The sequence below is a fragment of the Eubalaena glacialis genome, chromosome 3 (assembly GCF_028564815.1).
Source record: "Eubalaena glacialis isolate mEubGla1 chromosome 3, mEubGla1.1.hap2.+ XY, whole genome shotgun sequence".
Lineage (NCBI taxonomy): Eukaryota > Metazoa > Chordata > Mammalia > Artiodactyla > Balaenidae > Eubalaena > Eubalaena glacialis.
Window position 1 is genome coordinate 139,503,972 of NC_083718.1, and position 15,583 is coordinate 139,519,554.

A 15,583-nucleotide genomic window follows, 5' to 3' on the forward strand; every position below is an offset into this window, starting at 1 on the left:
TGCCCCCTGCATTGGCAGGTGGATTCTTAACCACTGCACTACCAGGGAAGTCCTCTGTAAGCATTTCTTAAAAATATGAATGAAAGGACATACATACTCTTTTGTATAGAAACAGAAGGCACCCCCCCTCCTCACAAACCTAAATTACAACAAACAAACAATGTAAAATCCAAGTTGCCATCCCTGGCCCTCTCCAAGTTGTCCACACCACTGGAGTGTGTCATAGATGAGACTACTTAGGCTGCCTACTCTCTTGATCTCATATCCAGGCAGAAACTCTATAGGATGGAATTCAAAAGAGAAACCCAAACACAACTGCTCTCATTTGGAACCTAGAGACTGGCGACTTCTATCTTTGATCCTCTTCCCACCTGTGGCCCCTCTATTCAGTTTTCTAGTTGTCTAATGATTCTTATTCACTTTTTGAACCCTAAGTATTTTCAACAGTGAAAAAGAGAATACCTGTTTTAAAGTACTGTGACTACACTGTGATGTACTGACAACATACACCATGGATGCCTAGTATGTGCCTTGCACATGGCAGCATGCAATAAAAGGGGCAAATCAGGCATGGGAGAAGCATGAACCACATCTCAGCCTTGCTACTTTCTGTGTTACCGTGGGAAAGTTATGTATTTCAATAAACTCAAACATCCTCAACTGTAATAGTTCAACTCAGATGATGAATGTAAAGTACCGGGCACAGAACACATGTAAATTCCCTTTCGCTTCCTTTGAATTATTTGCCTATCTCCTGAGCTCTTTTCAAGCAGGGACCTGTGATAGATACAGATATGCTGTATAGATATATAGGTATGCTACCCTTAGACCCTTTACCATTTCTCCACCTCCTGCCTTGCATCCCTATATCTGTGTGCTTGCCTCTAGTGGGCCATACCTGTCACTCTCTTTGATGGACATTGTTTGGGCTGCTAAAACCTCTTTGTCCAGCACTAGCAGTAAGCTGCAAGTGACTAAGGAATACAAAAGTCCAGCTCCCTTTCTTGAGTCTGGGCAAACTCTGCGATGTAATTTACACTCCAAAGCCCCTCACAGGATTAGGCTGAGGCTGGAATGTCACTTAAAATCAAACTCTTGCTTGCTTTCTCCTCCTGCCTTATCCTGTTTCCTTCACTTCCTCACTAGTTTCTTCTGAGAGTTCATCCTTAACAAATCACCAACGCACAAATCTTCATCTCAGTGTCTGATGGAGAACCTGATACCAGGCAAGGCCTCAAATGGTTTTTACATTTGCCTCCCCACACTGGCACTGCAGGTATTCAACATCTTAATTCAAACTGATACTCATGGTGAGCTGCTATGAGGAAGACCACAAAGGAAGCTGAGAAGCGCCAGGGCTTTACCTAGCGTGGCCAGCTGTTTGAAGTGGAGGCAAGCGCTAGGCTGGCCCAGGAGGTCCAGCCGATGGTACAGCAGCTTGCTGCTGGGGACAGTGTTGAGGTTCTTCAGTTGTTTGACAGGTATTTCCGGTTGTATCACCACAATACAGAGAATGAAGGAAGTGTCTTGCACCTGGAAAAATCAAGAAAGAAGTTCTAATACAGAAAATGAAAGTTCCTGGGGATAGCGACTTTGCCTACATTATTTTCTGCTCTCTCTGTCTTCTACTCCACATAGAAAAATATTTGATGAGTGAAGGAAAGACATGAAGATGGGGTAGTAGAAAACGGCTCTAGCAAAAGATTACACTTTCTAATTTTTATTTTCCTTTCTGATCGAGGGAAATTAATGAATGTAACAGAAAATTATGGAGCTAATGAAGGGATCAAAAAATAGTCCCTTTAAAACAGTACCTACCCCTAGTCCTCTTTGGCTTATTTAAGTTAATAGATACAAGCTGGGACATGGCATAAGAATACAAAACTTATTTCTGTTTGGGTTTGAAATGCATTTTAAAATATACAGTTAGTTTTGAAATGACTGTTCCGAGAATTGACTACTTCAAATGCCAATTATAAATCCATATAACACAGCCCATACAGAATCTGGTTTACTCATTCTATTCCCAACGAACGCTTTCTTTTCTCTTCGTTGGAGGTGACTAGGATCTCAGACTCATGAAAAGCGCAAATCCTATAGCTCCCTTGCAAGGCTGGACTGACTTGTCCTTTCAGACCAGGAAAGGCAAGTGTGTTGTAGCTTGGCCTCATTTAAGCTCCTATGTAGAGACAGGAGTACTTTCAAATTCACTTTGCTCCTAATAATGGATGCTTGAATAAAATTTGGTGGGAAAAATGACCACTAATGAGTCAAAAGCCAAGTCAAACTACTTAGTTCCAGCTCCTTGACTTAAAAATACAAGCAAGCCAAACTTCTCTAAGTCCATTATATTAAGAGATGAACAGAATCTATTTAAAAGATGGTTTGTAAATAAATGAAAAGAGTGATAACCAGCTAAGTCAGAACTAAAGATGGTCAGAACCAAAGCAGCTCAAAGGATTTACTTAACGATCAAGGAGAAATTTTTTAACTAGGCAGGTTAGAGTTCAGTGTAATGTAGGATTTATGAGGATGGTTGCAGAATCTTTTTAAACACAGGGGAAATTTGCATCTTCCTGGAATTGCTTTCAAGTACCGCTGCTAAGGATATTCAATTAGATTAGCAAATTTAATCCTCTTCCTCTACCCAACAAATTAGAGAGTGACAGAGTGTTCTGAAGCGGCATTTACTATTTCCCCTCTTCCCATCTCACACAGTCATCCTTTGAGTTTGTTTCCTGTGTTGCATGTTCTAAGGAACCAAAAGGCAAAAACTTTACCAGAATGACCAGAATATAATTTTATAATTGGGTCAATTCTGTAAGAGAAAAAAAAAAAAATTACCCTAAGCATCTATAAGCAACACTCTATAAATAGTTTTTAGCTGGAAAGGAAAACAGATTTCAATACAGGTTTTCTTCCTATTGTGTTCTTAGCTGAAAAAACAGTCTTTGCAATAAGGAACTACGTATAACATATCTAGAAGAGCTCTCCATGACTGGGGAGTGGTTTTTTTCACTGACTGTCCATGGGATTCATGTTTTGAAGTGAACCATGGCCGTGTAACACAGGAATATTGCAATACCTTCTGATAGTCAATAGTTCCTTCTGTCACAGCATGGAGACTCCTCATATGCTCAAAGATGGACTGGGGTTACACAGTGACAGAGTAGTAATCTCTTAATACTGCTAACGTAATCTCTCATTTTACATTTAAATTAATTCAGTGAAAAAATCCACCAGTATCTGCTATATCTACAGATGCTAAGCAGTTTAACCTATTATTATCAACATAAACTAAATCTATTTAAATTATATTTAGTAGAAGAATCCATTTTATTCCTGAGGACAAGAAGAATACCTATTCACCCCTCCCTCCAATGTACTAAAAAAAGCTTAAAAATACTTATTCTTATTCCTGGGGAACCAGGCAAGCCTTTTTAACTTCAATTTCATTATTTATTACCTCTTTAATTTTTCACTTAATACTGATGTTCTTAACAATTTCAGAACTCTGAGAAAACTAACACTTCTACCTCAAGTGACTACATGATTATATCCATTTGGCTAAGCAGAGTAGCCAGAATTTACCAGTATTACTGAAGAAAGACCATCTTAAGAAGATAATACTTCTTTCCAAAATGTTAACACTAGGTTTATTTACTGTACAAAGAAGGTCTTAAAATGCCTCCATTTCCCTCTTTCTCTTTTAATGCCAATAAACATTAATATAGATATTTTCCCAGGATGTAACTGTAATTGCTTTCAATCAGGATATACTGTAAGATAAGCAATCTCCAATTTCAAATATAAAAGTATTTTTCAATTCAGAATTCTGGTGTCTGGCTCACTCTTTCTGATGTGAAAAATTAAACAATTAGACTTTATTTAAAAATTGTATAATTGTAAAAATAAGGGCAGGTGGTGCAATCATTCTCAAAAAAATTCCTGAAAATGAGCTGACTCAGGGAGTTTCAAAATAGACTTTGACCTTTTTCAAATCTGCATTATCAGTAAAATATCAGTAGAATTAGGCTTGTAAACGTAGTTTCTCTAATGGTTTTATTATTTTGTTTAATTTCATTTCCATTTTAGAAATCACCCTTGCCACATGATGCTTTAAAAACCAAACAGAAAGGTCAGAGGAGAGTCATGTCTGACGGTGTGTTGGCTACTCCTAATTCCTGTCATTCCTATGCAGACACTGTACAGAGTTGTTGAATTCTCTGCATCTACCACTAAGCTGGATGCTCTATGAGGGCAGAGGCAATATCATTCTTCTTTATTCTTCTTAGTTCATAGTCAATGTTCAATACGCAGTTTTTAAATGGATGAATAAACAGATCCATTTGGAGTCAACAACAGGTAAAACACCAGATATGGTCCTCCAAGGGAATCTCAAGTATGACTGCATTTTAAGTTTAATGATTAATATTTGATGATAAAAAAAATCAAAGTCCACTTTTCTCTTAGTCAATTACAGTATTTAGGGCCCCATAATAGCATCGTTATGCTATGCTTGGAAGAGGGACTAAAGGACAAAAACATAAGTAAGATGGACAGTGTGTGTCAGATTCTATTTCTCTATGATTCTTCGAGGCCTGGTATCTGAACGAGGCTAGCGAAAGAAAGCTGAAGTGCGTGCCACAGGTACGGCTACACTGTCAATCTGCTTGTGACACGTGGGAATAATCCACATTCTAATCTAAACCTTTCTTTTCCTTGGCATCAACAGAGGACATTTATGGTTTCATATCTCCTTTTCAACTCCCAACTTCCGCAATATGAGTTGAAAACGATAAAAACAAAACTGGACACAATCTAAATGTGTATTAACAGGGGACTGTTGAAAGAAATTTGATCCGTCTATGTAATGCAATACTACAGAGCCATTAAAGTTGTGTGCACAGGCGCATACACACACAGAGATACATGCCTGTGTGTGAATCATAATTTTCTGGAAAATGATCAAAGTGGTTACCTCTGGGAGACGGGAGGTAAAAGTCAGGAGGGGAAAGGGCAGAGGTCACTTTTTAATTTTTTATATGGCTTGATTTATTCATCATGAACAATGACTGGTTTTATAAACAAAAAAGGAAAAAAAATATATAAAATTTCTGTGGAATCTCTTCTTTTTCCAATCACTTTAAAACTGATTAGTAACCCTTATCAGACCGATGTTCCCTACAATTCCCGTATGAGGAAGAACGCAGCACCCCACAGCTCCTAAGGCAAAGGAGGCTTCCTCTCACTCACCATCTTCCAGGCATAGCTCACGTTGTAGGCCTCCTTTCCAGTTTCTCTCAGCTTGTTTATGTGCCAGGACAGGGTTGAGTTCACAGGGACTGCGATAATCTGGCTGCCCAGAGGGAGGCTGCGTTGGCAAACAGAATGCAATACTTCAGGCAAAAGATAAAATGAAGCACTTAATTAAAGGCAGGGAAGATGCTGTGAGTCAATGACCACCTCCTGATTTTGAAAAGCAATGAAGCTCATCACTTTTGAAAGAGATAATGTGAGATTTTCAATTTTGTAAAAGCATTCTGTCAGCTCTGCACCAAAAAACATGCCTTACTCTCTACCCTGCCCCCCAGTTGTAATTCTTTCCAGAGACCAACTTGTCTCAAATCACTCAGTCATTAATTTACAACCAATAAGCACAAAGACCCATTTCTCTATAGGTTACCATCTGCCAAAATAATGTATCACGGTGGGAAAAAATCCAATCTGTTCCTTATTTCAAGAGAAAACGTTGTATATGATTGTGCTGTCAACTTGGAATGGACGCTACTTTGCCAAGCTATTTTTTGGCATGCTCTGGAGCTGGTCCTCAACTTAACCCTCGTATTTTGCCAAAATTTTTCCACTTGATATAACTGGAGCATTTTAAAAAATGAGATAAGATATATCTGATTTTACAACTAAAGTCAATGTGAACATAAGAATTTGATTTACAAGACATTTCCCCCAAATAATGATTCTGAAAGATCTTACCTATTTTACAAAGTAAACAAAATTTTGGCTACGATTCTTATATTAAAAATTACACTTTTGATACCATTAAAATAATTTCTACACTTGTCTTATACCCTATTATAAACACTCGTATTTGACCTCAATGGATCCTATTCTCAGAGAAAAACAAAATACGACAACCCTCATCTTTTCCTTACCTTAGGATATTTTGCCGAACCAACTCAAATTTGGGGATATTTTCATAATGGATGATATCAGTATGAAGGGGGGGTTCCGATAGTAAATATGGCCTGGTAAGAGATGGGTGCATAAGGGTATACCCTGAAATAAGAAAACAAAAACACATGCTATGGGAAACATGTTGTAGGAAGTACTGATTCTGATGAAAGTGCCCATCACAAGTTTGAAATACGGGATACTCTGGGATGGCTGTCCGACACTCAATTTCTCAGTCTGTAACTCACCAGTCCAACAAAAAACTGAACTTATTTTATGTGTTCTTGCATAAAACTCTGAAAGTGTAGCAAGACACCTTAAATTATCGGACATCTGCCCCATCAAGAGTATTTTTGAGGTACTGGTCATTTGGTTTTCGTTTCATAAAATATTCTAATCTATCACATAAACTTTAATGCCAGTAAATGTAAAGAAAACAATATAGACCAAAAAAGGATCCGAAGGATCACATTCTATGTGTCATTCAATCCTCAAGTCTAATTTCCTGATGTTACAAAATAACTGTTACCTATCTCTCAACACAACACAGAAACAAATGCATAATTTTTAGATTCATTCTGCCATCGTTGAGGTGTTCTATGAAATATGAGTAGTCCTAGTCACACAGTTTTTCTACAAATACTATCATTTTCCTACTTTGTTAGTATCAGAATGTCTAGATGATTTCCTCCAAGATGCTAAAGAAATCATTCTTTCCTATGATTAAATTTTAGCAGATTACCTTTGTCATCTATGAGAAAAGTATAGGAAGCCAAAGAATCTTGGTAATATGTCACATCCTCAAGGATGTAAGCCAAGTTCACATCCACTCCTACAATTCCCAGAAGGAGGTTTCCAAAATAACAGGGTTTACTCACAGTCATTATCAAACCTGTGGGTTAAAAACAAAAAATATTCAAAGGACGGCAGAAAAGGCACTGAACAAAGGCTGGCGCTGTACTTTAGGGAACTGTGAAGGCTAATATCAGCCGTCTCAATTTGCTCTGAAGAAAAGTTTTCCGTGTGATCCAGTAACCAAGCACTGCCTTTGCAGACAGCATAAGGGAGTTAGAGTGTGAGGAAAATAGACTCTTTTGGGGGTTCAGATATCTTAGTTAACTTAAATGGAGGGAATTTGTATATTTTCCACTCTTTTTTCACCTAAAAGGATATGCTATTCCAGATCAGTGCAAAATATCAGCAAAACTTAATACACATCGTTCTACTTCCTGAAGTGAGGATGATTCAGTTGAATTTGAAAGACCACTGGACAAAGCATCTAAAATTCTGGGTTCTAGCCCAGCTGTGCCCCTTATGTATCATGCATGTGACACTGGACATAACTTTGAGCCTTGGTCTTCATGTCTGTTTAAAGGACACAGTAGTAACTGCCTTACTAATTTCTAGGGGTTGTTAAATGAAAGAGATTACGGATAAAGGAAAGCTTATAAGGTACTACATTTTATTAATGAATCCTATTAAAAAACAGGAAGACGACGAGAAAAAAAAACCTAGAAAGGTACAGAATCTTATTATCTGACCACTTAGAAGGAGACACTAAGGTTCTAAAGGAATGTATTTCTAGTCACTTGGGCCAGGAGTTCGTAAATTTTATGCAAAGGGTCAGATAGTAGATATTTTAAGCATTGTGAGCCATATATTCTCTGTTGCATATACTTTTTTGTTTCTTTTCCAACAAAGCTTTAAATATATAAAAACCATTCTTAGCTCACAGGCCATAGAAAAACAATAGGATAATTAGGGAAAGGGAAAAGCCAAGGGGAGGAAGACGTACAGAAGGAGAGGGCATGAAGAGCAGTCAGTGCGTGGCCTCAAGTCCCAGGCCAGCTGGGCTGTCCTTCCAGCTCTACTGCTGGGCTGGGTAAGTTGTTCCACCTCTCTGAATGCATCACTTTATGTATCACATGGGGAGCTGAGACAAAGTGATCTCTAGGACCCTAGCAATTCTACAACGCTATGGCTCTAAATGAAACTTAGAACAAAAAGATGGATCGTTTCTCTCCATCTTGCTCTTGTATTTTCCTGCGCTTGATGATACGTTCATGCTTTTGCAGCACATCAGGAAGCCTTTCTTCTATCAACACCCAGGAAAGGGATTTGGATCTCTGAAGTCTTCTACAGAGAGAATCATGTCTGATGTCCACTCCAAGTATTACTGAGTTGTTGTGATTGCAAAGGCCAATTAAATGCATCACTTGGTAGGAAGAAGTGGATGCAACACTGAAAAACCTTGTGAAAAGTTATGCCCTGTTACAAGATAAATAAGTTCGGGGATGTACAGCACGGGGACTATAGTTAACAATACAGTATTGCATATTTGAAAGTTGCTGAGAGTAGATCTTAAAAGTTCTCAACACAAGGAGCAAATTATTACTATGTGAGGTGGTTGGTATTAACTAAGCTTACTGGGGTAATTATTCTACAATATATACATGTATCAAATCATTATGTTGTACACCTAAAACTAATGCTATGTTGTATGTCAATTATATCTCAATAAGACAAGAAAAAAGAAAAGTTATGCAATGGGTATCTATTATAATTTCAAAAGCATTCTTTAAGTAAACATTTAGAATGCTATCTATTGGTTTTAAAACATTTAAAAAATAACAGGTATCTAAGAAGGTTTTAAAAATGCATTTTGGCGGAGGCTTTTACTCAGGTACCCCTGGACAAAGGGGTTACAAGTGATGGGAGCAGCGCTGTGAGGGTCAGCAGGGAGACAGAGGTCACAGTCTGCACACCATATTCCCCTGGTCTTTGGTCTAAGATTGAAGCCATTTTCATAGAGTAGTAAAGTACAACAGAAATACTCGGAGACCACATGCTCACTTCAAAATTCTATTCTCCTCTGGACATACTGAGAGCAAGCCTGATAAAAGAAACGCAGTCTTACTTTTCAATTAGCAATTTGGACAGAAGACTCTTTATCCCATTGTGGCAAACAAAGTATGCTAAGCTCTTCCTACACTTAATGAAATACCCATACACCCTCCCTACTTTAATTTAAAGCACACAGACTTGCATTTTAAAAGAAATATGTCCGGTAACTGATATTTGAATCTGTGGAGGTTTTGAATTAGAACCACGTAAACATGAGTTTCCCTAGACTCAGGGTCCCCTTGTCATGGAGCTAGAGGAGGTGTCACCCAGTAATTCTAGGGACTGAAGATACAAAGATGAAAATGACACACTCAAGTAGGGGAATGCAGCAGACCTGTAAACCAATCACTGAAACTCACTGCGTAGGAGTCATAAAACAGGCCCTAAGGACTACACTTTGGAAAGCATCAGCTTTGCACATAATTTAATTTAAAGCGTTCATGGTAGCTCTCTGGATGGTAGAGTAATTTTCAGAAAAGGTCCTACTCTGCCTGATACCACTAATGGTAAGAGAATTTGACGGCATAATCCTCTGTGCTTGTACAGGACTCACTTTCTACATCTGTCTCAGTTCCTTTCACACAGAATTATCATGATTCATTGATCTGTTTTTCTCTCATCAGATTAAAATGCTTGTTGAGGGTGAGATATGTGCCTTGCCCATCACCGCCTGACACAATGCTTGACTGGCACTCAGTCACGTTGGTTAAGGCATTAAGGTCACTCGCATTTAAGACTTGACATTTCCCTACAAAAGGAAATAACTTTATCTAAAGGTGGGAGTTTCTTTTCTATACACATCTGTTGGCCCTGCCAGAACTAGGAAGGATAAAAAAATTGAGGTTAGCAGTAGCTACCATATTTCTTCCTTATAGAAAGACCATGTCTACCTAGTTTCTAGAAAACAGTCTCTATAAGGCTTATTACTTTTTATATATGAGTTTTCTCTGAATATCTATTTGTGAAAATTCCTAGTTAATGGAACATAAAAACAAGATCTCATATGGTGATGCTGTCTGTCTAGTAATTAGTTGCCTCTTCAACCTTCTCTATCAAGAAAGAAGAGAGGGAAGGATGTGGGGGAAAAAGATAAGCAAGAATATGAGGAGGAAAAGAAAAATGCTGTATTTTTAGTGAGCACACACTGTTGGCCTGGCATTGTTCTAGATGCTTTACATATACTAGTGCATTTCATTTTCACAACTACTTTGATGGAAATATTATTTTTTCTACTTTAAAGACCAAAAGTTTAATCATGTGAAGATTAAACTCTTTACCCAACATCGTATTATGGGTAACTTGTGACATCAGGATAGTGATGACAATAATAGTAATAATAACAAAACTAAAGTAATAAATAAATAAACAGCAGTCATCGTTATTGAGAGGTATGCTGGGCAGTAATATAATCTTATAAACCTAATAACTCAAAGACGTATTACATGAAAGATGTCATTACGTTTTGAACAGATAACCAGATGTCAATTAACAAGATTAAATACATTACCAAGGACAACAGCGTAAGTGGTAGAGTGGGATTTGAAATCCTCTCCATGTCAAGCCTGTATCTATTTGACGACATTGTGTTGCTTTGCCTTTGAGGCCGAATTCCAAGCACTTCTGACTTTTATTTACCATCTGCTATGCAAAGTTACTCTTTAGTTCCAAATTCCCTAACCTTTAGATATTGGGGAATCCTCACAAAGCTTCCCTAGTAGATGTACCCATTATGTTGACTGAGGCTAGGGCAATGAGGAAAAAATAGGGCTGGGGATTTCTGCTCTAGAATACAGTGCTAACTGGACCAATGGCAGGAGGCTACACAATCCTCTGACCAGAGAAAGTGATGCCCACTCCCTTGCCTGCCCACACTCCCTAATGCTCACATGGTAAGTATTGAACAACATTTAAAAGTTACTGTTTGACTCATGCCCATTTCTTTCCCCCTTCCTTTAGTAGGAAGTTTTCTCCAAACTCACCATCTCCCATCTCATCAGAGAAGGGGAGGCTAAAGACAGCTTCATCAATCATCCGGTTGGGAAGGTTGGTATAGAACCTGCCAACTGTGGTCTCCAGGTTACTCAGCTGGTTCAGCACCATCATGCTGCCCTTAATCACAGGCAAGGCTGTCCGGTCCAGCACGCCATACTTCCCTGAGTTCTGTTCAGCAAGATCTCTCAGAAAAGCCAGCTCTTTCAAACCAGTCACCCCATCTAAAATAAAAAGCCAAGGGAAGACAATGTAAAACAAAACAGTGGATATCCATATAATAACTTTGCCATTTAGATCTAATAAGGGTCTGGATGAGGTCTTGCAATGCCAAGGGGGTCTTTGCAGAGACAGTGTGGACTCAGGACACAGATACCAGTTCCTGCTGATGAACAAAGCTGGAGGCGTGATCTTGCCTCAAATAGTCAAGAGGGCAAAGGAATTCTTCAAAAGGCAATGATGAAAAACACATGAGTAAATAAAGGAACCCCATCCAGCAAGGATGTTCTTCCCTTAATTATAAAATTTAAATTACTTTTCTGCATTTAATATTTGAAAGCAAAAGTAATGATTAACAAGTTTTCATTTAATTTAAATTAGTAGATGAAGTTGTAAGAGTTTTAAAGGACAGAGGTTTACCATTTCATTTCTTACATCTTTGCCTATTAAACACTTGCCAAAGTCTCATGCAACTAAATGAAAGAATTATGGATTGTATTGAGTGGTGTCTCCAAACACTGTTTCTTTAAGCTCATTTTAATTACAAATGTTTTCATGCTTTATATTGTTAGGATAATACTGGATTTGATTTATTTAATATACTTTTTTTATGTTTAGAGTTTTAAAATTTTTGTAAAAGATTCAGGCATGCTGGGCTGAATTGTTCTACAACATCTGTAATCTATAGCACAAAAATAAATTTAATAAACCTTTTTAAAAATTTTGGTTTGCTATTGTTGGAACACAGTCAAAAGGATTAGTAACTGGTCCCATATGGGTACCATTGTAAACAAATTCAAATGATTTCAGTCACTACTGAGATTCTACCAATGAGTTTTAAAAAGGTTTTGCCTCATGTTCTTGAACTGCTTAGTCATTAAAAAATCTGAAGAGTTCATGGTTCACCTACCTTAAGTGACTTTATCTTTTCTAAATAGGAAGTGTATATACGTCTAGCCTTGGAAGTCCATTTCTAAAGTCACGGCAAGATCTAATGGATATGATTTCTTTCTTCACACGCTGTACGTAAATAATTTGGATTTTGCTCCACTCAGACAATGCTAAAGGAAAGTCTGAGTCAGATTATGGTTGCCTTTGCTTGACACAGAATTGACATGGGAGGTGAGTGGTAAAAGACACTCACCTCCCATGTCCGGAGTAAAAGACAACACAAAAGACGTGATTGATCCCTGATCTTACACCCTTGATAAACTCACAGGGGTGAAAGATAAAAGGAGACAACTTCAAGGCAATAAATACATTTCCTTTCTTTGTCATGCACTGCACGGCTCTTTCCAAATGTACAAGAAAAGTAACAAACAGGAACATCTACTGGACAAAGAAGCACAGTACAGGATATCAAAGACTGGGTTACTTTATGTCACTCCATTTTTTTATGTCACTCCATCATGAAATGTTATGCAGGGGTGGCAGTAGAGTCAGTAGGGTGGCAGACTGGATTATTCCATCATCAATGTGGTCATGCTGGAAACTACATTTCCCACAATCCCCCTTCTTCTATGCTTCCAGGTTAAAGGTGGCCAAAAGTGAAGTGTTGTAAGATTTAAGAGGTGAGGAGAGAGATGTTAAGAGACAGACATAGAGGAACCAGAATATTGCAGTTCGTCTCACTCTTCTGCTCTGTGTTCAGTTCCCTTTCCCAACTGCTGGCATACTCACCAAGGGCAACCCCACTCCAGATGCTTCACTGAGAATTCACAGGGGTAGCAGCCATGAAGAGCCAACAACCTCTCATAGACTTCTACACCAGACCTCCTAAGCAGTCTTCAGTGTTCCTAGCCTCCAGAAATCCCTGCAAGTTCCAACTTGTTCACCCAGACCACAGCTGGTTAATAACCTTTGAGTTGTCAATTCCTCTTTTTGCATCTTTACTCTTCCAGTTTCCCCCCATAATTGTGTACACTCTTCTTTTTTTTAATTGGAGTATAGTTGATTTACAATATTGTGCTGGTTTCAGGGGTACAGCAAAGTGATTCAGTTATATACATCTATATTTTTCAGATTATTTTCCATTATAAGATAATGAATATAGTTCCCTGTGTTATACAGTAAATCCTTGTTGCTTATCTATTTGATGTATAGTAGTTTCTATTTGTTAATCCCATACTCCTAATTTATCCCTCCCCCCAAGCCCTTTCCCCTTTGGTGTGTTTTCTATGTCTGTGAGTCTGTTTCTGTTTATATATAGATATGTATTATATATATAATACATAATATATATGTATAATTTTGTATTTTTTAAGATTCCACACGTAAGGAAGTGATCTCATATTTGTCTTTCTTTGTCTGACTACTTCACTCAGTATAATATTCTCTAGGTTCATCCATGTTGCTGCAAATGACAATATTTCATTCTTTTTATGGCTGAGAAATATTCCATTGTATGTATACACCAAATCTTTTTTTTTTTTTTAAACATCTTTATTGGAGTGTAATTGCTTTACAATGGTGTGTTAGTTCCTGCTGTATAAAGTGAATCAGCTATACATATACATATATCCCCATATCTCCTCCCTCTTGCGTCTCCCTTCCACCCTCCCTATCCCACCCCTCTAGGTGGTCACAAAGCACCGAGCTGATCTCCCTGTGCTATGCAGCTGCTTCCCACTAGCTAGCTATTTTACATTTGGTAGTGTATATATGTCCATGCCACTCTCTCACTTTGTCCCAGCTTACCCTTCCCCCTCTCTGTGTCCTCAAGTCCATTCTCTACGTCTGCGTCTTTATTCCTGTCCTGCCCCTAGGTTCTTCAGAACCTTTTTTTTTTTTTTTTTTTTAGATTCCATATATATTACACCACATCTTCTTAAACTAATCATCTGTTGATGGGCACTTGGGTTGTTTCCATGTCTTGGCTACTATAAATAGCGCTATGAACATTGGGGTGCATGTATCTTTTTGAATTAGAGTTTTTGTCTTTTCCAGATATAAACCTAGGAGTGGGATTGCTAGATCATATGGTAGCTCAAGTCTTAGTTTTTTAAGGAACTTCCATATTGTTTTCCATAGTGGCTGTACCAATTTATATTCCCACCAACAGTATACACTCTTATTCTGATAATAAATTTGTTGTACCAAAATTTTCATAGTGGCTCTGCTTCCCTATTTGAATTGACAGAGTTAAGGGAATGTGTCAACCCTCGTGAACAATGTTCAGAGATATCTCTCAGAGAGGTGGAAAACTTGCAATGAGGACATATGTCAGGCTAGATTAAGGGGAGAAAGAGAAAAGATGAGAATAGTTAGAGGGAAGTAACCAGAAGTTTCGAAGAATGGAATTATCAGGGGCACAGCAAGAGCACAAGATACTCCAGTGGGAAGATCTAGAAACAGTGAAGAGATGGGTGACAGCAAGAAAATTTCTTTACTCAGTATCTGCCTGGGCAGACCTTCAAATTGAATGGAAAAGACACGATCACTTCCTTTTATGTTTCCTTACTCCTGTACTATTGCATTTAATTCATCTGCCTTGTCTGTCTTCTTCACTGGGTCAAAGGCTTCTTGAAAACAGAGATTTTGTGTACTACAGCTCTAAGACCTCAGTGCACTATGTTGTATATGGTACATGCTCAATAAACACAACATATCTTGTATATTTATTATCACAGCAATCCTATGAAGACTTTGTTCTTTTCATTTTACAGATAAAACTGAGGCCCTCAAGAGATTAAGTAATTTGCCATAAGCCACATGGCTAGCAAATGGAGACTGAAACTGAGAACCTCTAGACACCAGCCCCTGTGTTCTTCCACGTGTATGCAGTCCACAAGAATATCTGCAAAAAAATCATGCTGGCTGAAACACAGATTCCTGGACCCCATCTAAGAGGGTCTGAGTACAAATCTGTAGATACTGCCTGGGAGTCTGCATTTAAAAAATGAGTCTCTAATATATCCTTATCCCATTAAAATATGAGAACCAGTGTCCCTAAAGCCACCTGGTTCTGCATGGAAATCTGAAAGTGGAGAGGGGAGATAAAAGCCCATAGGTGGGAAGGGCTGCTGGATCAAGACATGCTCTCTTAAAAACAAGAGAATGGGGTCACTTTGAACACTGAGGAAAAGGGACCCAAAGAAGAGGACGAAGAGCTGTGTATTAACAGGTGGGAGGGACACGACACAGCAGAGAGGCTGGAAAATTGGGCTTTCATCAGACTGGAGGATGGTTAAATTGCTGAAGGAAAAATAATGAGTATTTCCTCAGATTTGCTAGTTTACTAAACCCTCTCACATACTGTCTGATTTAATAGCAACACAAT

At 38.2% G+C, this 15,583-nt stretch overlaps 1 protein-coding gene across 2 annotated transcripts in view; it reads right to left on the reverse strand.

Annotated features, from left to right (window-relative positions):
• The window catches only part of CACHD1 (cache domain containing 1), a 211,610-nt gene that overhangs the window by 35,347 nt on the left and 160,680 nt on the right, over nucleotides 1-15,583 (reverse strand). For both annotated transcript variants that reach the window (XM_061184082.1, XM_061184081.1), the window contains exons 9-13: nucleotides 11,076-11,309; nucleotides 6,935-7,084; nucleotides 6,174-6,297; nucleotides 5,257-5,374; nucleotides 1,365-1,533 (exon numbers count right to left, since the gene is read on the reverse strand). In XM_061184082.1, coding sequence (XP_061040065.1) covers nucleotides 1,365-1,533; nucleotides 5,257-5,374; nucleotides 6,174-6,297; nucleotides 6,935-7,084; nucleotides 11,076-11,309 — 795 coding nt within the window. The remainder of the gene's footprint in view (nucleotides 1-1,364; nucleotides 1,534-5,256; nucleotides 5,375-6,173; nucleotides 6,298-6,934; nucleotides 7,085-11,075; nucleotides 11,310-15,583) is intronic.